The following is a 25679-nucleotide window of genomic DNA, read 5'->3' on the forward strand; positions in this document are numbered from 1 at the left end:
CTTGGAGCCCTGGTCCAAAACGAACAGGAAATCGGCCATTTTGGGTCAAAGGGTCATTTTTGGGCGTTTCTAATTGTGAATTTTCACGAACTCCTCCTAGGAATTTTGAAGGATTGCCTTCAAATTTGGTTGATATTCCCTTAAGGCATTGGAGAATAAAAGTTATCTAAAGCTTGCGTTTTCGTATATGTTAAAGGGGCGTGGCCAGGCCTTAAAGTTTCACTTAACGCCATAAATTTCCAACCACTATAACTTTCACAATGAAAGACCGAAATGCACGAAACTTGGCATGACTCATTCCTGTGGATGCTCGATGATCCACTGTCGTCATATTTTGACGTGATCAAGGCCCCACCCCCTCAGAACAGGAAGTCTCTTTTTTAACTTGGAATACTCCCTCTTTGATACCATTGACCTAATCAGGATGATCCTTGTGTTAGACGACAGATAATATGGTCTGATTGATTTAAAGCGAAAACCGTTTTTGCTTGAGGATGTGGGCGTGATGGCGTGGCGAATTAAGAAGTGACGCCGTTGCAATACGTTTGGCTCGAATTTGCACAGATTTCAGCCGAGGTGCACGAAAATCACTATGATCGATCATTATCCGCCCCTTGAACAGGTATCCATGATAAGTGGCCAATTGCCTCCACAGCGCCACCTACATTATTCCTACAGTTATATCTCAGTGATGCATCATCCGATCAGAACCAGATTTTTTTGTGCATAATCGGTGAGCACGTCTAAACACATTGATATTGTGGTTTAACATATGACTCAAGTGCGCCCCCTCTCATACAGATATGGGCGGAAGGCGATTGCCATGTTTATGCATATGCACACCCTGGTGGACGCGTGCGGGAATGGCACGAGAGCATTAGCGACGGCAACTAGGAGGCGTTGCTGGAGAGCCCGCGGGTGAGGTCGAAGGTTCGGCGAATGCGCACCCCGGTGAATGGGCGCGGGACAGGAGTGAGAGCATTCACGATGGCGATCGGGCGGAGTCACTGGAGCTCCAGCGGTCACCGTAAGGCCGGAGCGGCGCTTTGATGCGAGGGCCTTCAATGCTGCTTGCAGCTTTAATTTCAACTTTACCGTGCCAATTTATGGCTCTTTCAGCCTTAATTGGCACAATTAAGCTCCCTCCACTTCCTTTTGGAAATTTAAGCTTCTTTCTACATTTCTTGAGCTACTATTCAGGTGATTCACAGAAAAACTAGGATAACTCTGCCATTTTTAGAGCTATTCACAATCACTAATAAACCCATCCATCCATCCATTATCTTTACCCGCTTGTTCCATTTTGGGTCACGGGGGTCGCTGGTGCCCATGTCCAGCAATCACTGTGCGAGGGGCGGGGTACACCCTGGACGGGTCTCCAGTCCATCACAGGGACACATAGAGACAAACGAGACAAACAACTCTCTCACTCACACATAGGGACAATTCAGAGTTACCAATCAGCCTAACATGCATGTTTTTGGTCTATGGGAGGAAACCGGAGTACCCGGAGAAAACCCACGCATGCACGGAGAGAACATGCAAACTCCACCCAGAAAGGCCCCTGGACCGGGGTTTGAACCAAGGACCTGCTCGCTGAGAGGCAGCAACTCTACCAATTGCGCCACCGTGCTGCCCTCACTAATAAACTTTGACTGAAACCAAAAATTCAAGATGGACGCCTTAGCAAAAAAGGTAAAACACTATAAATCAGCCAATTTTAGTCATATTGAGATGAAAGTTGGTGTGATGTCACTTGACAATGTTTCCCATCAAATGCTAGATGAAAATCAAAAATCCAAGATGGCCACCAACGCTGCATTTGAATGGATTTAACTCAGCCCATTTTACACATATAGAGCTGCAATTTGGGGAGGTTATAGCTGAGAACATTCCCTTTCACATATTAAATCCAAATCAAAACTCCAAGATGGCTGCATTAGCGAAAAAGGGAAAAATATGATAATTCAGGCATTTTTAGAGCTATTCAACTGAAATTTGGTATTGTGGTAGCTGAGAGCGAACCCAAACACATAGTACTGTCCCATCAACAATTTAATAAAAAATTATGCTATTTCCTGATAATTTAAGACATTTTTTCAACTGTTTTGAGCTCCTTTCAATTTTATTCATCAAAGTCCAACATTTTTGTGCTTCTTGTAACTTATTTCTGCTAATTCCATCTTATTCTGCTCTTTTCAGTTTAATTCTGATTAATTCAAATAGTTCTGCCATTTCAGCTAACTTTTATGCTAATTTCAGCTTTTTCAACTAAGTCCACATTTTTTGCAATCATTTCAACTTTTTTCAGCCTGATTCAGCAAAATGCTCTACCCACTTCCTTCTAGTAATTTAAGCTTCTTTCTGTTTGCTTCAGCTACTATTCAGCTGTTTCTGGCCAATTTCAGCTTTTTCACATAATTAAACTGTACCATGCTAATGTCTGCCTCTTTCAGACTTAGTGGGCACAATTCAGCTCACTTCACTTCCTTTTGGAAATTTAAGCTTCTGTCTACATTTCTTTAGCTACTATTCAGCTGTTTAGTGAAATTTCAGCTTCTTTAAGATAATTTCCATTTCTGATTTCTTGTGCTAACTTAGGCTTGTTCTTCCTTTTCAGATAAGTTTCTGTATGTTTTTAGCTAATTTCAGCAGTTTCTCAGCAAGATCTTCAGCAAGAAGCATTCACACTTGCATTTTCGTAGGGAATGCAAATTCTCTAGTTCTGTTTTATATTCCTTTTCTGTATGCATTTATTCTACTCCTCCTCCAAGAAGCATTGCTTTATGCAGGCATCACCCTGTTGTTGCTGTAGTTACATAAAGTGGCAAATAAGGATTGAGTGTCCCTTGGCCTTAAAAAACATTTACCCTATCTCTCAAAAATAAAGCTTTCCCTCAGGATACATTGCCAGTTAGACAAACAGATGCTACTAAGAATCAGTAGCTGTAAATCTGTAGAAAACATCAAGGGAAAAGACAAAAACACAAATGTGGTACAGTTTTGCCTAACTGTGTGTCAAAAAGTAAAATAATGAAGAGTCCTAAAATCGAAATGAATTGTGGAAAAATACAACTATTATAAGATCCTATGAGAACAAACTGTTATACCAACTCGAAATGGATAATAGTTAGATGCACATTAATATTCATGATGGAGCCTTCTGATGGAGCATGAACTCCAACAGCAACAAGATGAAAGACACTGCCTCCTCCACCCTCCCTCAAGGTTAAAAGCAGGCCTCGGAATGGTACCACCTCCTCTACATCCTGTGCTCCAAGCCACCAGATTTTTTTTTTCTGATGCACAACCCCCCACCTCCACCCCTACTCCCACATAACACCCACAAATATATAGTCCCACTAAACAAGCCGTTTTCTCTGAATAGAGAAGTTCTTTTTGGTTGGTGTTTGTTGGCAGCGAGAGTTTTCATTTCGTTTCCACAACATCTTAAATGACCCGGCTATTATGTCACCTTTCAAGTCTGTGGGAAGTTCAGTAACTTTACAGTTTACAGCTGCCAATTTGGACAAAAGGTTTTTGATTGGAATCAGGAGTTTAAAGTTAAATCATACCCCGATGCTGGTGTTGGACAATGGATGGCTGAGGTTGTTGAACTTCCATGGTTCCGATGGAGAATCTCTGTGTTCTCGCTGGAGTTCAGAGGTCACACCATCAATCCCAGGAAGTTGAAATAAGTCCATGCAAATAGGACGCTCCTTCCTGAAGATACAGAAATGTGGGGGACAATGAACAAAACAGAAAAAAAAAAAACTTTGAAAAAAGTATTTGTATTGTTTTTATTTTCTTGTCTTACAAGCTGGAATTTAAATGGAGTTTCAGTTTGAGAGTAAGAAATTATTCAACACAAATACTTCAGCTTAATTAAGTTAAATATGTAAAAAAAAAAAGTATAGCATGGGTAGTTTACCCCTTTGCTTTGAAGCCGCAACCATTGCCCATAGGTCAGAAGCCAAGTTATAGTGAAATACAGATCAGGCATAACAAGAAGCAACAACTAATAATTCCTGGAGAAAATTTCACGGGAACTGCCACGCTGCTGCCAATTTCAAATGTGGATTTGACAGTACTTTGTGTAGCCCAGGTAGCTATGGGCGGCAGTGGCTGAGTGGTTAGAGCAGTCGTCCTCCAATGCAAGAGTTGGGGGTTCGAATCCACCAGCAGTCACATGCCCAAGTGGCCCTGGGCAAAACATTGAACCCCTCATTGCCTCTGATGTGTGTCCCATCAGTGTATGAATGTGATTAGTCTCTGATTAATCTCTTTAGAATTATTTGTTCAATTAGCTTTGTAGAGATCTAGTAGAGTGCTGTTTGAATGGGTAAATGAGGCACAGATTGTGTTGAAAAGTGCTTGGAGTATCTTGATCAGATAGAAAGGTGCTATATAAGTGGAGTGGTGGCGCAGAGGTTAGAGAGGTGGGCTTGTGATCCGAAGATCGCCGGTTCACGCCCCGGCCCCGACAACATCAAAAATTGTGGGTGGGGTAGGTGAAACACCCACACTTGCCCCCACCCTCATTCGCCCCACTCTGGGCCCATGAGCAAGGCCCTTAACCCCCACCATGTGCTCCCTAAACAGGTCTCTCTTGAAAATGAGTTCTTGTGGCTCAATGAGACTAACCTGTATAAATAAAGGCTAAATGAAAAAAAAAAAAAATAAGTACAGTCCATTTACCAGATAGAGATAATTTGATGATTACTTGCACCGAGTTAAAAAAAATCCAACAAGCTGTTCATGAGATATGTTGCTAACAGACAATGTAAGTTTACATGGTATTTCTAAATATGTGTTTCTGAAATCAGCAAGAGGTGTGTACATGTTTGCAGGCAGGGCACAGTAACAGATCCAGTGTGTCCCCTAGTTAGCTTGCCATGGCGGGGTGCTCATCTCATCCATGATTTTTGCTGATGGGGGGGACAGAGACATGTCTGAGCATTGCAGTACTAAAAGTTTTTGAGCAGGAGCGGGGGGCGTTCAACATGAGGGAAGAGGCAATGTGAGTGCTGCCTTTGGCTTTTTAGCTAGAGAGCCTGTATTTTGCACCACTAGCTTAGCGATATGTCAGTGCCGGGTGGGGTGGGAGGGGCAAGTTCAGTTTGGTAGGCGGGGTGCTCAGTTCTGTTGACGGGGTGGGGCACCTCGCCTGTATAATGGTAGGGGAAACACTGGATTCATGAAGAAAGTGGGTGAATCTTAGTTCAAACAGCTGCTGTGTAAAAATTACTAGGGACTGCTACGTTGTGGCCATTTTGAAATTTTGATTTTACAGTATTGTGTGTGTGTGTGTGGGGTTCACTCTCAGCTACGACTATGTGGTGTCCAAGGTGTCCAAGATGGCCACGCTCAGAGCAGTTGCAGCTTCACAGGCTCCCGGTACCATCCCAGTTTTTAGAAGTTTTGATATTGACTCTGTGCCTGACTCCGCGCGATTTATGCGTGTGAACTATAGCCGAACCGAACTGATGAGAATAGGAGCGGATTTGCCACGAAATATAGCAGAAATCAGCAACAAACTCAAAGCTACGCTCGGCAGAATGCAGATCTTAAAGTCATCTACCTGGAAGCTGCAGCAGAGGCGTTCCAGCGGGCAGAAGAGGAAGCGCTGCTCCCGGCTTAAGAGGAGAGGATGCCGGGCGGGGGTTATGGTGAGACTACGAGCTAACGCTAAAGCCGGCAAACTCCCAATGCTGTCTCTCTTTCTGTTGAATGTCCGCTCGTTGGACAACAAGGTGGATTTACTTCGTCTGAGAGCGGGCGCCTCAGAAGAGATGAAGAAGTGTGCAGTGCTTTGCCTCACGGAAACGTGGATTACAAGCGAAACGCCGGACACAGTCTTCCAGCTGGATGACAGACTTTTTTTTCGAGCGGACCGCTGCAGCGAGCTAACGGGGAAATCACGGGGAGGCGGAGTGTGCATTTACGTGAGTAAAAGTTGGTGCACGAACTGTACTGTTGTAAATAGCTCATGCTCGAAGGCTTTGGAGCAAATAACTGTGAAATGTCGGCCACATTATCTACCCCGCGAGTTCACGGTGACTTTCATCACTGTCATTTACATTCCTCCGGACGCTAATGCTAATGAATCACTACAGGAGTTACATGATATCATCAGCTCGCTGCAGAACAAACACCCCGAGGCTCTTTACGTTGTAGCCAGAGACTTTAACCACGTGAATCTAAAGGACTGTCTCCCAAGCTTTTATCAACATGTGGCGATTCTGACACGTGGAGACCACACGCTGGACCGTGTTTACACGAACGTAAAAGATGCATACATAGCCGAACCCCACCCCCACCTAGGACTGTCAGACCACATCTCAATCTTCCTGGCTGCTGCTTACATGCCCCCACTGAGACGCTCCAGACCGGTACAAAAGAAAGTTAAATGTTGGATCCAGGACAGTGGCCCCATACTGAGAGATTGTTTTGACCGAACAGACTGGCAGGTTTTCAAAGAAGCTGCTGAAAATGGAGGATCGCTTGATCTGGACTAATACACATCCTCAGTTCTGGGTTACATTAGTACATGTACTGACACCGTCTCCACTATCAGAAATGTTAAAAGCTACCCAAACAGAAAACCTTGGCTGAATGCAGAGGTGCGTACTCTGCTGGAAGCCAGGAACACTGCCTTCAGGTCTGGAAACTCAGAGGAGCTGAGTAGGACAAGAAAAGAGCTGGTTGCTGGTATTAAAGGGCCATGGCCACATATGCACAGAGGATCGAGGGTCAATTCATCTCACAAGACCCTCGGAGCATGTGGAAGGGCATTAAGTGCATAACAGATTATAAAGGAAGGAGCGAACAATGCCCCAAAGACCCATCTCTGCCTGATGCCCTCAACAAGTTCTATGCACGCTTTGAAGACGCGAACAGACCACCCAGCACCAGACTCACCTCACCACTGGATGAAGAGCATCTCAGCGTGACCTGAGTAGAAGTAAGGAGGACTTTCAGGAGGATTAATCCGCACAAAGCAACTGGCCCAGACAACATCCTCGGAAAAGTGTTGAAGGAATGTGCTGATCAGCTCTGCGAGGTGCTGGCAGACATCTTTAACACCTCACTTACCCTGGAGACAGTTCCCACCTGCCTGAAGACTGCCACCATCATCCCAGTCCCAAAAAGCTCTACAGTGACTGGTCTGAATGACTATCGGCCAGTGGCCCTCACCCCGATAGTTGCTAAAATGCTTCGAAAAACTGGTCATGACTCACATCAAAACAACCATCAACATCAACGAGGACCCTCATCAGTATGCATACCGTGAGAACCGATCAACAGAGGATGCCATCTCCTCTGTGGTCCACACTGCGCTCAACCACCTGGAGCAGAAAAACTCTTACGTCCGTATGCTCTTTGTGGACTTCACATCCGCCTTCAGCACCATGATCCCCCAAACCCTGATGGACAAACTATCCAACTAGGACTAAGCCCCTCCATTTGCAACTGGGTACTAGACTTCTTAACAAACAGACCACAGTTAGTGAGGATCCACAACTTCTCCTCCTCCACCATAACCCTCAGCACTGGCTCTCCTCAGGGATGTGTGTTGAGCCCCCTCCTGTTTACTCTGCTCACGTATGATTGTGCAGCTACCCATCCAGGCTGTCACAGTGTAAAGTTCGCAGATGATACAGCGGTGGTGGGATGCATCACAAACAATTATGAGTCCAGCTACAGGCAAGAGGTGGAACACCTGGAGAGCTGGTGCAAAGAGAATAATCTTCACATCAATGTGAAGAAGACAAAGGAGATGATTGTGGACTTCAGAAGGAACAAGAACATCTACACCCCCCTGAGCATAAGAGGATCTGCGGTGGAAGTGGTCTCCAGCTACAAGTACTTGGGTGTACACATGAATGACAACCTCAGCTGAAGCAACAACACCACCAGCCTGATCAAGAAAGCTCATCAGAGACTCTACTTCCTCAGACGGCTGAGGCGAGCTGGTCTGGGAAGCTCAGTCCTCACCTCCTTCTACAGGTGTGCAGTGGAGAGCATCCTGTGCTCCAGCATCAACGTGTGGCATAGAGGCTGCACAGCTGCAGAAAGAAAAGCATTGCAGAGAGTGGTGAAGGCTGCACAGAAGATGTTGGAGTCAGCCTCCCCACCATCACAGACATCTACACCTCCAGATGCAGGAAGAGGGCCACCTGCATCATGAAGGACCCCACTCACCCAGCACACACACTTTTTGCCCCACTCCCCTCAGGAAGGAGGTTGAGGAGCATTACGTGTAGAACCACTAGACTGAGGAACAGCTTCTACCCTGAGGCTGTTAGACTTATGAATCTCTAACCAGAATAATCACTGTGAAAAACCACATCATGTTGCTGCTGATCTGTTTCAATGTTGCTGCTGATCCGTTTCAATGTTGCTGTGTTCATGCGTGCACATCCGCTCACACAGACTCATGTTCATGTTTGTGCTTTTGTTCAATGTTTTATGTTATGAGTGCTTAGTGTATATTTAGTTGATGTTTTTCTTAGTTCATATCTTAGATGTTATTACTGTTTTTCTTAGACATTTTATTGTTGGATGTAACTGGGACCCTGTGTACATAATTTCGCTGCACCACATGTACCACATGAGGTGCGAATGACAATAAAGAATCTCTGACTCTGACTATAACAAATTTCAGCTCAATATCTTAAAATAGCTGTGTTATTTATTTTCCCTTTTAGTTAAGACGGCCATCTTGGATTTTTAATTTGCATTATGAATGTATATCAGCTCACTCAGCAACGACCATAGCAAATACCAAATTTCAGCTCAATATTTCAAAGAATGACTGAGTTAGTCAATTCTGTTTTCAGAGGTAGCTTTGGCAGCTATCTTGAATCAAAATGGCTCCTAAAGTTAATCAGTGTTTTCTTCAGAGACTTCTTCCCTCTGGGTCATGTGACCTCACTGTGGTAGTTAGAAGTTGTTAAGAGTTCTGCAAGTGTTTTCAATTAGAAAAATGGCGTAGCGGTAAGGGTTGTTTAATAGTTAAAATTCGTTATGAATTTTGTTTTGAAGGGGCACCACTCTCAGCTCTGAGAGAACTCTGAAGGTCTGAAAATCAATTCAGATTATTATTTAATTACCTCAAATTACCTTTTTACACCGTGAGTTCTTTTATATTAAGGATTCAGATGTCATAAGTAAAACACATACGCTTTAATATAATTTTGTGATGTTTATTTAACTATGTATGATAAACAACTGTTTGCAATTATTTCTGACATTTAAAATGAAGGCTTTGGTCCCAGCTGGAGTTAGATAGAAATTAAATGACCGTCAAAATTACTGGTTAGCATGGATTAACAGATAAATTAAATTATTCTATATGCTTAATCAAACCAGAAACAAGATGCAATGTGGAACAATTTTGTTATTTCATCAGGGCAGATTAATTATGAAATTTTACTAAAAGATATTAGGTTATTGTCAGCTGTAAGGGAACAACAAGGCAGTTATTTAGTTATACCCAGTAAACACTTATTTCATTACAAAAACAGTATTACTTCTTCTAAAACGTGAATAAAAAGTCTGTCCGTTTTCTTGCATGCTAGAAATGGGACCTAAGTGTCAAAGTTGGAATTCCTTTGAACAGAGACGAAGCTTTCTGTTATTTATGATCGTTGATGGGATAGTCTAAATGGAGTCTAAATTAACTAATTAATTACTAATTATTCAGAATAGAACACAAATCACAGACCAAACGTTTAAACTGAGAGAATGTATCATTTTAAGGAAAAAAATCTGTTGTTTCCAAATTTCATGACGTCAACAAATCCCAAAAAGTTGGGACAAGTCCATTTTTACCACTGTGTGGCATCCCCCCTTCTTCTTACAACACTCAACAGACGTCTGGGGACAGAGGAGACCAGTTTCTCAAGTTTAGAAATAGGAATGCTCTCCCATTCATGTCTAATACAGGCCTCTAACTGTTCAATCGTCTTGGGCCTTCTTTGTCGCACCTTCCTCTTTATGATGCGCCAAATGTTCTCTATAGGTGAAAGATCTGGACTGCAGGCTGGCCATTTCAGTACCCGGATCCTTCTCCTACGTAGCCATGATGTTGTGATTGCTGCAGAATGTGGTCTGGCATTATCATGTTGAAAAATGCAGGGTCTTCCCTGAAAGAGATGACGTCTAGATGGGAGCATATGTTGTTCTAGAACCTGAACATAGTTCTCTGTATTAATGGTGCCTTTCCAGACATGCAAGCTGCCCATGCCACAAGCGCTCATGCAACCCCATACCATCAGTGATGCAGGCTTCTGAACGGAGCGTTGATAACAACTTGGGCTATCCTTGTCCTCTCTGGTCCGGATGACACGGCGTCCCAGTGTTCCATAAAGAACTTCAAATCGTGACTCATCTAACCACAGAACAGTCTTCCATTTTGCCACACTCCATTTTAAATGACCCCTGGCCCAGTGCAAACGTATGAGCTTGTGGAGCTTGTTTAGAAATGGCTTCCTCTTTGCACTGTAGAGTTTCAGCTGGCAATGGCGGATGGCACGGTGGATTGTGTTCACTGACTATGCTTTCTGGAAGTATTCCTGAGCCCATTCTGTTATTTCCTTGATAGTGGCATTCCTGTTTGAGGTGCAGTGACGTTTAAGGGCCCGGAGATCACGAGCACCCAGTAGAGTTTTACGGCCTTGACCCTTACGCACAGCGATTGTTCCAGATTCTCTGAATCTTTTGATGATGTTATGCACGGTTGATGATGATAACTTAAAAGTCTTTGCTATTTTACGCTGGGTAACACCATTCTGGTATTGTTGCACTATCTTTTAGCGCAACAATGGTGGAATTGGTGATCCTCTTACCATCTTGGCTTCTGAGAGACACTGACACTCTGAGAAGCTCTTTTTATACCCAATCATCTTGTCAATTGACCTAATTAGTGTTAATTGGTCTTCCAGCTGTTCGTTATATGCTCAATTTCTTTTTTCCAGCCACTTATTGCTACTTGTCCCAACTTTTTTGGGATTTGTTGACGCCATGAAATTTGGAAACAACAGATTTTTCCCTTAAATGATACATTCTCTCAGTTTAAACTTTTGATCTTTCATCTATGTTATATTACGAATAAAATATTGACATTTGACATCTCCACATCATTGCATTCAGTTTTTATTCACAATTTGTTTAGTGTCCCAACTTTTTTTGAATCCGGTTTGTATATATATGTGTGTGTGTGTGTGTGTGTGTGTGTGTGTGTGTGTTTAATTGCTCTTTTAGCTACTTTTGCCTGAACCTAACACTGTAAGTGAAACAAGGCATTTCTTGAGTTGCTATAATTATGCTATAATACATTTACCCTCTCATTCCAGAAAACAACCAACAACAACACTTCATGATGGAAAGACATCATGGACACCACAGCTGTCTTCACTGAAAGATCCTTAACATGATCGTCACTGACATGAGGCCTCTGTCGATTGTTGAAGATGAAGGCTTCACTACAATGATCCACACTTTTATTCCAGGTTACAATAATCCACTCTTTAAATCCAGGTTAAAATAATCCACACTTTTAATCCAGGTTACACTTTTCCCTCAAGGACACATTTTACAAAGTAGCTACATATTGTGCAGGTATAAAGATACATTTGTATATATTTTTGTGTACATTAATTTTTTTAAGCTATTTGACTAACTTTTATTTTTTATTATTCAATATTTTACTAACAGGACAGTCAAATAGCAACCTGATTTTTGTGAAAATGTCTATGTCAGTCAAATGTACAATTTTGGAATAAAGGGGTGGAAATTAAAGCGTTTTTTATTTTTTTTGGCCGATTCATCGATTAATCGGAAAAATAATCGGCCAATGACTCGATTATTGAAATAATAGTTAGTTGCAGCCCTAGACCAAACCCTGTCAGGTCGAAAGTGACCTGGTTGACAAGCCTGGCCAAGCCTTGGAATGTGAGGCACAGAAAGGCAAAGAAAACTGAACTCTGAAAACCAAAACTGAACTCTGAAAACAAAGAACCAGGAGAACAAAACTGATATAGCCACACACACGTCAGTAGAAAAAGTAAAAAACAAACTGACAGAGAATTTTTAAGCATACATGAAGAGAACGCCGCGGTCCAAGTGGAATCTGAAACAGCTGAGCAACTAAGGACCGCTCACCTGGGAGGGCCTCCCAACCCACCGAAGCACAGACTCACTGAGGGATACAAATTTCATTGTCTTTTATTTTTGCAGGCATGAGATAAATGAGTGCAGTCACCTTAAATAAAAGAGAATAAGGCTTAACTGACATAGTGCAATAAAGTAAGACCAAGCTAATAAATCAGTTCGACCGTCCGTTAGCTTAGACATTATGCTTTTAAAGAACTCCTGAACAATCACCCTTGGCCTGGGGGATCTTAGCAGGAGGTGTGGTGTGATTTTATTGTGTGAAAATTTCTGCTTGTTTTCAGAAGGACCATGCACCAAGAAATCCAGATCAAAAAGAGATGTACAGAAAATGCCATGTGGCCCTTGGAAAATAGGTGTGTTAAAATACCAGATTAACTCATCCACTTCCTTCCAGTTTGATTTGTGTGATGTAACTAACTGTGGGGAACAAAGACAGTGGTACTGGGGAGTAAATTTATATTTTTGTATTGATCTACGCATAACAACAGCAACACCACCTGTTTGCAGTAGTCAAGTTAACAAAAACCGAGAACCCGCCAAATTGCACAACGCAATTGAAAACTTTACACACCCTGGCGCGTTCAAGTCCTATCAGATCAAAAGGGGGTATCATTGTTTTAATTTCAATTCCACATGTGCTCTTAGAAATTATGGGGAGATCAATCATGGATGGTGTAACCAAATAGAACTAATCACTGATAATGAGGACTTGCTAATCTCACCATAGGCAAATGAAGGCTAAAGCCCCCAGTATACTCCCGCGTACGTCCATACGCAGAGGTACGCACGTACGTACGCAGAGGTACAAGTGTACCCCCCAGGGCATGTCCGTGCAAAGCTCAATTTTTACAATCGCATACGCGTACGCGGTGTCGCACAATAAACTGTCTGGCGACGGACTGTTTTGTATGCGACACCAATGTATTAAATTTCCCTTCTTCATCCCTGATCTGGCCTTTTCTTTTGTTTGTTTTTTGCCAAGAGGCAAGTGAGCTCTTCCTCCTCCGTTGATGCCATGACTGAAATGGTGAGAAATTAAGGAATTTGTCACGAGCAAATTAAACTCAGGTCTAACATGGCTGTGGGAGGGTCTGGAGATTTCCTGGTGTGCTGGTCTTATGTGTGGGCTGTAGAGCTAGCGTTCCCTGTGTTTGTTGTTGTTGTTTTTTTTTAGATCTTTCTGTTAACATATAAACACAGAACACCGCTGTGGCTGAGGCTGAGGCTGCCAGCGCTCGTTTTTTTTTCCTCGACCTGTCAATCAATCCAGTAGGCGTGTCAGCAAATGACCAATCGGCGACCCCAATTTGTCCCGAAGGTAAACGCCCCTTGTCTGTGAAGCTGCTCTGCAGCTGCTCGGGGTGTACGCTGGAGTCTGACGTCTGAACCCTCTGCGTACAGTACATGTGTACGTACGCGTGAACGGACGTACGTGGCAGTATACTGGGGGCTTTAGCAGAGCAATTGACTCCCACCTCAAAAATGGCAGTTCAAAACAGGATGGCGCTTGATATGCTGTTAGCTGAACGGGGAGGAGTGTGCGCAATGATCAAAGAAGAATGTTGCAAGTTTATTCCCAACAACACCGTGCCCGATGGTAAATTAACCAAAGCAATTAAAGGATTGAAGGCTCTGTCCCAAAAAAAATGCAAGACGCCTCGTGGATAGACAATCCTCTAACAGACTGGTTTAGCTGTACTTTTGGTAGATGGAAAGCTTTGGTAATGGCAGTAATGCTTTCCATATCAATCTTCGTGGCCATACTGGTGACTTGTGGGTGTTGCAGTATCCCTTGCATAAGATCCCTTGCGAACAGAGTAATCACCACAGCCATTGAGAAGAGGGACCTAGGCTCGGTAAATGCCCTTAGTAGCTTGCTCTGCAGAGGAGGATGTGTCGACACTCGCCAACCAGGTATACATAAACTAAAGTAGTTTGGTCTCTTAAGAGAGACCAAAACGGGAAATTTGTAAGTAGTTATGTGAAGTTCCAACTAACAATCACATTGAAAGTTTGTGAATCCTTTAAGTTTTCTATATTTTTGCACAAATACAACCTAAAACATAATCAGATTTTCACACGTCTTAAAAGTAGTGAAGGAAATTAATTAAATATTGTATATTTCTATCCTTAACGTGTTTTTTTGTCTTTCAGATACACCTGGACTTATACCTGGACCTACCATTCTGTGTTCATCTGTCTCTCCTTCCTGTCCTCTCAACCAGCCGGTCAAAGCAGATGGTCTCTTGTCCTGAGCTGGTTCTGCTGGAGGTTTCTTCCTTTTAAAAGGGAGTTTTTTCCTTTCCACTGTTGCCACTGTGCTTGCTCAGGATGGGAGACTGCATCGAAGCCAAGATTCAACTTGTCTGCTGGATTCCTTAGATAGAGAACTTTACTAATTGGCTTTTGTATATGTGAATGTTTCTGTAAAGTGCCCTGAGACAACTTTGTTGTGATTTGGCGCTATATAAATAAACTGAATTGAATTATGCTTGACTTTTGCTTATATTCTGAAGGAAATTTAAAAAAAAACCTGCATTTGGTTTTGCTCAGATAAGAGCACTCACTCACTTTGGTTTATGCTTGATCAACACTTTTTGCTTGCATACCTAGATAAGGGAGAACAATGGGCTCTCATGATTTTGTGCTTGGTCAACATCTTACTCAGAACCGCTCAAAATTAATTAAACCAGTCCAAACCGAAAAGGGAGTATGGGAGGGTCAGACACTAAGGCATGTTGGATATTATTTTTATCTAGACTGGTCCTATGGTTTTGATCAGCTCAGAGACGGGATTACAATGAAATTATGACCTGGTTCTGACTGAGTTAAACTGAGCCAGCAACTCTAAAAAGAGTCTCCCAGGGATTCAATATCTGTCAAGGAATAGAGTTCAATCTGCTTGCCACATCACGTAGAAAGGCTTTTTGAAGCCTCATATTTCCTAACACATCAGAACCACATAAGACCCACTGAGAACAAACTTAGTCACGCCCCCTCATACACTGACAGGTTGAGCTCCCCTTCTGCGAATAAGGAGACTAGGACCCTATAAATGAATAATGACACGGGACATCAGGGCTCTTCCGGGTCTGTGAACGTGTCACAGACCGGAGAGACCAGCGCTGTAAACTGTAACCTTTTCCTGCCTTGATTTTAATACAATTGGTAAAATTATTTGACATTTCCTTAATTTATTGATAATGAGAGTTGTCACTTCTGAGGGAGATTCAAGCCGGGTGGAAAAAATGTGGGCTGGAGGGGGTTTCCGGGTCCGGTGGCCCACAGCCAGCTCCCGTCTTTAACAGGCAGAAAAGGGTGAGAACCTAGCAACTAGTTCAGCTAATACAAGAAGACCCCCTCCCTCACTATTAATAGTTTAAACCAATCAAAATAGGACACACAAGAGGTGGGACTAGGAAAGCTTTACAATTCACTGCACGCGGTTAAGAGACAGACAATCTTGGGGTTTTCGGTTCGCTAGAATCAAGGTGACGTACTCATTGATTGTCTCTTGAATGTATTTGGTTTTTAATACTGTACATGTGCTCTTTTAATGGTGTGACAATAAATAAGTTAAACTTTAAGGTGAAGTCTCCTGAAGTGTGCCTCCTCGATCAACAACTTGGTGGGGTAAAGGTAACCCCAACACTGTACTTAAGTACATTTTTTCATGTATCTGTACTTTACTTAAGTAGTTAAACATGGGTACTTTCTACTTTTACTCCACTACATTTTACATTAAGTATATGTACTTTCTATTACACTACATTTCTATAATGCATTGTGTTACAAGTTGCATTCAAGTTGCGGTTTTTTGATTTGTTCATTAGTTTGAAAGTAAACAATGGCAAGAGGGGAACTGGTCCATTGAATCACTGCAAAGTGGGTAGGTAACGTTAGACCTGCCTTTAAGAAGAGCTGGGCCAATGATGTATATTCTAGTATATACGTCATTGAGCTGGGCGCACTGTCAAGTTTTTTTTTCAGTTACTGTGAGGAGTCCACTTGACAGACTGGGACCAGACTTCCTTTTTCACTCAGCATTCCTTTTTTATTCCACCAGTTGCACAGATAATACAATTGATTTGGAAAACAGTGGTTACAACTAATCAGGTGATCAGTTAATCAGGTGAAAAACCTTCAAACAGAAAACACAAATAAATTAATCTAAATACATTGTTACAAATTTTTATAACAAACGCTTATATAAATATTTAATAATTACTTGAATAGACTTATATTTTATGTACAACAATTTATATAGAACAAACATTTCCACATTCAGTGATTACGCAAATAAATTTTGTCTTCCTCTATTCAAAGCAAACAGATCCAAAAAACACCTCTAAAACTCCAATCAATGAGCTTACCGATAGTCCTTTAAGTTTAAAGTTCCCTTTCCTCACAGGTTTCGTCTCTGTGTCTGCTGCCGCATGCCCTGCTCGCTGTGCTTTTTACCGAGCGGTTGGTTTGCTGTTGCTTTTTAGTGCCAGCACGAGCTGCCAGCTGATTTGATTAAGTGCACCTGCTCAACGCTCACAGACGCGCTGCCGCGTAGAGCATGTGCAGAGCACGTGCACAGTATGTGCAGCGTGCACGGTGTGGGCAGCGCCAGGTTGCCGTGACACCTTCCGCTCGATCTTTATGTGGTGATACACAGAAAGGTCATACCTTCTCAGGCAAGCTAGGCACTCTTGATTTGATCTTCGACTGGTACAAGGACAACAAGGCGCCGGACATCCTGATGCAGTATGGTATCTTGGCAAATTGACTTGGGATCTCTGGCGACAGGTTTTGGGGTCTCATTGAAAAACTGGAACTTGGAGAGACTTTTACATGGACATCTCGGACGACATTTCCAGGATCTGGATTCACACTGATAACTTTTGCAAGCTTGAACTGCCCTCTTAGTGCATTTTGGTCACAGAGCCAAACTATGTCTCCAACAGCAACATTTCTTTCAGCAGTGTGCCACTTACTGCAAATAAACAGGTTTGGACCAGCGAGCTGGCTCCAGGACTTCCAGAAGTTGTTGACCATGTTTTGCACTTGTTGGAGTCGTTTGAAGGGGTAAGTAGTGTAGTCAATACTTTTGAAGTCACAATTTTGTGTGGCTCGACCAAGTAATGGAGTGTTTGGTGTGATGTACTGGATCCTCTCTTCTGTGCTCTGAATTCTGGCATCGATGGGTCTTTTGTTGACAAAATTGGCAGCTAGATGGAGTACTGTGAGAAATTCACTAAAGGTAAGGCCTCCTACATTACCAAGACTTTGGGGTGCTTTTTTGGTGATTATGACAGCAGCTTCGGCAGCTCCATTCCGGTGAGGCGAGTCAGCTGGCAGGATTTTCCATGTCCAGTTGGTTTAATTTTTGGCAGCATATTCTCATGTGAACATTAGTTGTGTTTTCATCGTTGAGCCATGTCTCTGATAGTGCTATTATTGTAAAGGTTCTGTTTAGCCATTTTAAATAATCTGTTATTTTGGATATATTTGCATTTAAACTTCTACTGTTAAAGTGAATAATAAAGAGACCTCCATTTGTTATATTGATGTCATTAAACTGTTCTTCATTGTAATATTCACAGTCTTTTATTGCAGGGAAAAAATTTGTATCAATCACATCTTCAACATTGTATATTTTAAACTCTAAGTCTTCGTATGTTGCCATGTTTTAATGTATTTGTTTGTTTTATATTTTGTTAATTTCTTGTTTGTGAAGTTATGTCAATGATTTATCATCTGTCATCTCCTGAGCTCATTTTAGTCTTTCCAGATACTTCAGGTCTTTTATTATTTTAGCCTGAGATCCTTCCTGTATTTTGATCCAAATGTTTCCATTTCTTGTCCAAATTGATGCTATTTTTTTCTGTTTTTTCAACCACCTTGCTTCACGTGCAATATTTCCATTTTTTTTAGTTAGGTGTTCGTTTATGTAAACATTTGTTCCCTTCAGTTTTTTGGTGGAAAAATGGTGGAGATATAATTGGTTGTCTTTTTAACCCCTTAACAGTCAAACTGCAGCATAAATCCCTCAAAATTATAGATGTATACTTAGACCAATGCTTGTGTAAGAAAAACACCCAGTAAAAAAAAAAATTAACACTAAAATCTAGACCAATTACATACTGTACACATCAGCTTTTGTTAGGCAAATCAAACATAGTGAGCAGAACAATAGGAACCAGCAGAGAATGATGACAAGCAGAAAAAACAATGAACAAACCACCATATTGAATACAACAGTTCAAAAGAAGGCCACCCATGGGGGCAGACACTCCCTTTGCCTTTTGAACTGATCAGACAAAAGGATAAAGCATAAATAAGTTTATAAAATCCATTCATCCATCCGAATAATTTCGTAAACAGACAAATTTAAAAAAAGGCTTTATTCCTGAAGTGACTCCTGCCACTCAGAAACATCTCCTGTCCTACTTTAAGCAGTGTAGACTCACAATATCTGACTGTAACACACCCACATGGCAGCAACTTTGCAAGTGCATGACTACAAGAGCTTACAGAGAAGATAAATAAGGACAGAGTACTTTTAGATGTTTAGGTAGTAAAATACCAGACATACAGCTTGTACCTTGTGTGTTTGGGAATGGAGGGTATTGAAGGCAGATCAGGTAAACCTCTGGTAGAAACAGAGTAGTGAACCAGCAGCAGCACTGATAGAGAGACCTGCACAGCAGAGTTGATGACCATCGCTCCTCCAACAAAGCCAAAAACAAACAGCAGCATACACCCGGGGCTCATGGACCCCCAGATTATGGTCCAATGCTTTACCAGGGGGCCGAGAGGTTCGGCAACACAGTGAAGGGGGAAAAAAAAGGAAAAAATAATGTAGAGATGTTCACTGAAGCAGTCTGCTACATGAAACGTAGATGTGAGTGTGGAGCCGAGTATGCTGCAGCTCAGAGCTGAGGCAGAAAGAGTTGGAGCAGATCAGAGTGTCAGCAGCAGGGATCCTGTTGGCTTCAGCAGAACTGATCAGAGCGGCAGCAGAGACAGCAGATCCTTCACAGTCAGACAGCAAAGGCTGGTAGCAGCAGCTATTCTGCTCACCTTCCCCTTTTACTCCTCCGATAATTAGCGAAGACGCAACACGGCGGCCGCTGAGCAGTCTAAAACACTGTCACCCTTTCCATATCCCCATTATAGCATCCAGCAGCCCTCCATACCAGTCTTTTTCTCAATCTCCCTCTCTAGGATACTGAGGCAGACTGTTCCATATGTCTCAGGGTGCTGGTGACTGGGTACAGAAACTGTGCGTCTGATAAGAAAAAAATCTGTTAAACAGTATTTATACTCCTCAGAACAGTAGGTTTATGAATTAAGTTACAGGTTGAAAAGAACTGTGGTTAAAATCTAATAGTTTAGTTTTGTAAAGGTAAAAAGTATTCTGTTTTATGGCCAATTTGGTCTCAACTTTCTTGAAGGCATTGTTTCATGTCTTGTGGTTCAAAAGCAACTTAAACCAAAGTGGAGCTGCCACGTTTGTTGTCATTTGTTTTTTTTACACAAGTGGTTGTCTCCTTGTTCCATCTTTTTCCTATTTTTACTGCCATAAAATTTATGTGCCTTTGTTGGCATTTTGAATATTAGCATGTAAGATCTAGCATTATTTGTAATTTACTTCAACACTCCAAATAAACTTGCTGGAACATCCATTTTCAGAAAGATCTGGGAAAATATTGCGCCAAATCTCTGCAGTGCTTTCGACTTGTGAAAAATATTTCTCACTGCAGAATAATTGACTCATGATTATGTGAAAATCAGGGATGACCTTACAACCATTCTCAGACAGATGGGTAGCAATAGTTGCTTCTCTAAGATCAAACCCGTTTGTGTTTTTCCCTAAATTCATCTTGTGGAGAAGTAATTAATTTAATTAACTGTGCAGCACAGCTGTGAGACAGTTTAAAAGTTATCCAAGTTAACTTTTTTTACATTTATTTATTGCAACAAGTACTGTCAGTGGTGTGCACAGACATTTTGGGGGGCAGGTGCTCAAGTGGAAAAAAAGGGCACCTTTTGCCGCACATCGAACCACCGGCACCCAGTGCTTTATTTGAGCCGGATCCTGCCAAAACAAGATCTGGGAACTCTCCCATTTTGACCAAATGCGTTCCGGCAACTGTTTGCTTGGATCTGGCAACTCAAATCTCCGCCTCTCAAAGTCCAAAGTCATTGTGCATTTTTATTTTGATTATTTATTAAAAACACAACAAGAGGAGACGTTGCCCAGTCTGTGGAATGCAACAGGTGCACCAGCTCACGCACACGCTCCTGCCCAGCAGAGACGCGGACAGCATATCCTACGGGGATGAAGTGTCTTCCTTGATATGGCAAGCCAAGTGGCCCATTAATAGCCAGACATGGTAAAAGGGCGACTTAGCTTGCCATACTTTACGCACAGCAGCGATTCCAGACAGCTCTGAGCATGCACAACTGCTGATGTAAACTCACACATACATTTCAGACATAATAAATAAAAAAAGCTTAGCTACAGTACTACTACTATTTGTTCAATCATGGTCGATTCTCGGTCACTCATTGGATCAACGTTCTCCATCCTTGACGATCATATACAGCTTCTTTAATTTCGGCAAATGTCAGATTTGTATCCTGTTAAATGGTGTCAAGCCAGTGAGTTCTTCGTCGGCCTTGTCCTCTATGTCCGCTAACCATTCCAAGCATGATGTCTAGTGTTTCCCCTACCATTATACAAGCGGGTTGCCCCACCCCGTCAACAAGCTAGTGGCGTGCAATACAGCCACTCTAGCTAAAAAGCTAAAAGATGTCTCTTCCCTCATGCTGACCAACCCACTACCGCTCAAAAACTGTTGGTACAAGCGGCAATCAGACATGTGTCCCTTCCTCCCGTCAAAAAATAAATAAATCATGGATGAGCACCCCGCCATGGCAAGTTACTGTAACTAGGGGAAACACTGATGTCTTTCTCCAAGGAGTGGCTTCTCATCACGTGGCCGAAGTAGGCTAATCGCTGTTTGGTGATTCTGGCTTCTAACGAGAGGTTTGATTTGATTTGCTCCAGGACAGATACAGTAAAAAAAAAACATTTTTTTAAACGAGAAAATGTTTGTTGTGTATTATGATGCATGCTCAATAATCCAGGTAGAAACATCTAAAAAAGTTAAATATAGTCCTCTGGACATTCAAAAAACAAAAAAAGAAAAACAACAAAAAAATGTAGAAACGTTTCGTCTTTCATCCGAAAGACTTCCTCAGTCTGAGGAGCTGTATTCAGCTCAGTCTTATAAATAGCACCTTCTCAGAGTGGATCAACCGGTTTTGCTGCTGACAACCAAAACCAGCTGATCACATGATCAAAAAGTGCCATCAGCCTAACAATGGATCATTAGCACCCTGATGGCTGTTTACTATTCACAGGAGGCTGAGTGATACTAGCAATAACAGCATTGTAAGAGGGGGACATTTGAACATGTAGGCCTCCACCCATGTTTAATGTTGGACGATTTCTTTTCACAAAGATGGCCTCCTTTACTCCTCTCTCAAACCATCATTCCTCTCTGTCCAGGATGTGAACATCTTCATCCCTGAAAGAGTGACCGCTGGCCTGGAGATGAGTGTAGACCGCAGAATCCTGGCCTGATGATGTTGATCTTCTGTGCTGGGCCATCCTTTTGGCCAGTGGCTGTTTAGTTTCCCCGATTTAAGACTGATCACAGCCCTCCTGACACTGAACAGCATACACAACATTACTCTGTTTGTGCCGGGGGACTGGATCTTTGGGATGAATCAGTCTTTGCCGTAATGTATTTTGGGGTTTAAAAGCCACTGGGACATTGTGTTTAGAAAATAAATGTCTCAGATTCTCTGATACTCCCTCAACATATGGAATGACCACTGGTCTGGGTCTGGGTTCCTCCTTTTCACCTGATGGCTGACTGGAGTCCTGTTTGGATTTCTTCTCTGCTTTCAGGAGGCCCAGTTAGGATATCCACATTGCTCTAGAGCCTGTCTTGTGTGGGATTTTTCCTTCTGCTATTCATCCTCAGATGTCGACAAAGTGGCATCATTCCCATTTTGAACCAGAAAGACTATCATGAGAAAGTTATGACACTCCTTAGTGACTTAAACAATTAACATGAAAAGACAGTCCAGTTTACTTTTTAAATAAATGGATGGATGGATGAATTGTTCTTAGTTGGACAACCGAGAAGGCGATCATAATTGAGGTTGGAGCAGCAAGAGAAACAACGCAAGAATGAATTCAACGGAGAAGAGTTTATCTCAGAAATATGGTGTGTGTGGGGGGGGGGATGAGGGGGTTGGACGCTGGACAGTATAGGAGTTGCTCTAGTCACACACAACCTGTTGCTCTCTAAAATAGTAATTTAATCAATTGTTGCTTGTTGAGGTAGCTCCCTTGAGCTGTGGACGCAAGGATGTAGGTGCTTCTCGCGGTGGCCATCCACAAACTTGGTGGTTGACACCCCGGGAGGGTGTCAAGCAGAAGAAGGAGTCCGATCGGGCCTTGTTGGTCAGTGGGACGCCGGAAGCAACTGAGGCATACCGGAGGGCCAAGCGGTCCACAGCCTTGGCTGTTGCTGAGACCAAAGCTTAGATGTGGGAGGAGTTTGGTGAGGCCTTGGATAGAGACTCTCGGTCAGTTCCGAGGAGATTCTGGCAAACCATCAGGTGGCTGAGGAGGGGAAAGCAGCACTTTACTAACACTGTGTTCAGTGAAGGTGGGGTGCTGTTGACCTCAACTGGTGGTGTTGTCGGGAGGTGGAAGGACTACTTCTTGGACCTTCTCAATCCCACCAGCACGTCTTCCATGGAAGAAGCTGAGTCTGTGGACTTTGGGGTTGGTCCGTCCATAACTGTGGCTGAGGTTATCGAGGTAGTTAAAAACCTCAGAGGCGGCAGGGCTCCATGAGTGGATGAGATTTGCTTTGATTTCCTTAAGGCTCTGGATGCTGTGGGGCTGTCTTGGTTGACACGCCTTTGCAACGTCACATGGCCATCGGGGGCAGTGCCACTGGATTGGCAGACTGGGGTGGTGGTTCCCCTGTTCAAAAAGGGGGACTGGAGGGTGTGCTCCAATTATAGGGGCATCATTCTCCTTAACCTCCCTGTTAAGGTCTATTCAGAGGTACTAAAGAAATGAGTCTGATCATTAGTTGAACCTCAGATCCAAGAGGAACAATGTGGGTTCTATCCTGGCCGTGGAACACTGGATCAGCTCTTTACCCTTACTAGGATTCTCGAAGGGTCATGGGAGTTTGCCCATCCAGTCTACATGTGTTTCGTGAACTTGGAGAAGGCAATCGACCGTGTTTCTCGGGGTACACTGTGGGGGGTGCTCCGTGAGTATGGGATTGGGGGCTTGTTGCTACAGGCTGTTTGGTCCCTATACAAGCGGTGCAAGAGTTTGGTTTGCATTGCTGGTAGTAAGTCGGACCCCTTCAGGGTGGGAGTTGGACTCCGCCAGGGCTGCCCGTTGTTACGATTCTGTTCATAATTTTTATGGACAGAATTTCTCGGTGCAGCCATGGGGCGGAGGGTTTCCGATTCTGTGGTCTCAGGATTCCATCTCTGCTCTTTGCAGATGATATGGTCTTGTTGGCGTCATCGTGCCGTGATTTTCAGCTCTTACTGGAGCGGTTCTCAGCCGAGTGTGAAATGGCTGGGATGAGAATCAGCACCTCCAAATCTGAGGCCATGGTCCTCAACCGGAAAAGGGTGGATTTCTCTCTTCAGGTCGAGGGTGAGGTTCTGCCTCAAATGGAGGAGTTCAAGTATCTCGGGGTTTTGTTCATGAGTGAGGGAAGAATGGAACACAAGATTGACAGACGGATTGGTGCAGTATCTGCAGTATTGCGGACTCTGTATCGGTCCGTTGTGGTGAAGAGAGAGCTGAGTTGTAAGGCAAAGCTCTCCGTTTACTGGTCGGTCTACGTTCCTACCCTCACCTATGGTCACAAGCTATGGGTAGTGACCGAATGAATGAGATTGCAGATACAAGTAGTTGAAATGAGTTTCCTCCGCAGGGTAACTGGACTCTGCCTTAGAGACAGGGTGAGAAGTTCAATTATCCAGGAGAAACTCAGAGTAGAACCACTACTCCTCTACATCGAGAGAAGCCAGTTGAGGTGGTTTGGGCATCTAGTAAGGATGCTTCCTGGGCGCCTCCCTAGGGAAGTGCTTCGGGCATGTCTGACTGGAAGGAGACCCCAGGAAAGACCCAAGACACGCTGGAGAGACTATGTCTCTTGGTTGGCCTGGGAAGACCTTGGAATTCTCCCAGAAGAGCTAGAAGAGGTGGCTGTGGAAAGAGATGTCTGGGCCTCCCTGCTCAAGCTGCTGCTCCTGCGACCTGACTTCGGAAAGAGCGGAAGATAATGGATGGATGGAATTCAAATGTCTCATTAAGTGTCATCTATGTGATCAAAACATGTAAACACTGCAATGTTCCCTTTAATTTCTTATGCGTCTGGGCAAACACAAAAGCTCCCTGAGCATCTGAGCATCCCTCTGCATCCTCTTTCCTCACTCCAACTACTTCCATGTCCACTCTTAACTGCATCCATATATCTCCTCTTTGGCCTTCCTCTTTGTCTTTTTCCTGGCACCTGAATTTCTAACATCCTTCTACCATTATACCCACTGTCCCTCCTCTGGACATGTCCAAACCATCTAAGTCTGGCCTCTCACTTTATCTCTTTAGTTTTTCAACCTGTGCTGTACCTTTGATGATCTCATTCCTAATAGGGATGTGTGATATGGCATACAATTCATATCCCAATATCTATTGAGATGGGTGGCAGTAATGATATATATCATATGTTTTTGGTATAAAACTTGCAATAAGGAATTGTAAATGGTAAATGGACTGCACTTATACAGCGCTTTTCTATCTGATCAAAATACTCAAAGCGCTTTATCTCACAATCTGTGTTCTCATTTACCCATTCATACAGCACTCTACTATATCTATACAAAGAATAATCAGAGCTTTATCACATTCATACTCCGATGGGGCACACATCAGAGGCATTTAGGGGTTCAGTGTCTTGCCCAGGGACACTTTGGCATGTGAGTGCTGGTGGAAAAGAACTCCCAACTCTCTTATTGGAGGACGACTGCTCTAACCACTCAGCTACAGCTGCCCCATATAGGGTGTCATTTTGCCAACATTTATTTTGAAAACTGCTATACCACAAAATAATCTCAATCAAGAAAATTCAACGACTAGGTCCGGAAATCAAGTATTAGGCTTATTTCTTGTAGTGCAAAACAGTGCAAAAGATAGCAAATGTAGTTTTAGCCATATGGTTTAAACAAAATAATATGTTGTTAACTCTTAACAGTTTCCAGTCTTCTCACTTAAGAAATGAACAGCAACAGAGCAGCATATTACATATAAAAAAGTGCACACTGAAAACACTTAATCCGCCAACCTTCTAACCCTCCAGTGGGAGTCTTCTTCCGCTTTAAGGAGA

General features: G+C 42.9%; 1 protein-coding gene across 1 annotated transcript in view; it reads right to left on the minus strand.

Annotated features, from left to right (window-relative positions):
- Window positions 1-3569: 3569 nt before the first annotated feature.
- LOC119424077 (C-Jun-amino-terminal kinase-interacting protein 4) overlaps window positions 3570-25679 on the minus strand; it is a 71552-nt gene continuing 49442 nt past the window's right edge. Inside the window, exon 5 of the mRNA XM_037691548.1 lies at window positions 3570-3723. Coding sequence (XP_037547476.1) covers window positions 3570-3723 — 154 coding nt within the window. The remainder of the gene's footprint in view (window positions 3724-25679) is intronic.

The sequence above is a fragment of the Nematolebias whitei genome, chromosome 17, assembly GCF_014905685.2.
Source record: "Nematolebias whitei isolate Nwh7 chromosome 17, NemWhi1, whole genome shotgun sequence".
NCBI classification, from domain to species: domain Eukaryota; kingdom Metazoa; phylum Chordata; class Actinopteri; order Cyprinodontiformes; family Rivulidae; genus Nematolebias; species Nematolebias whitei.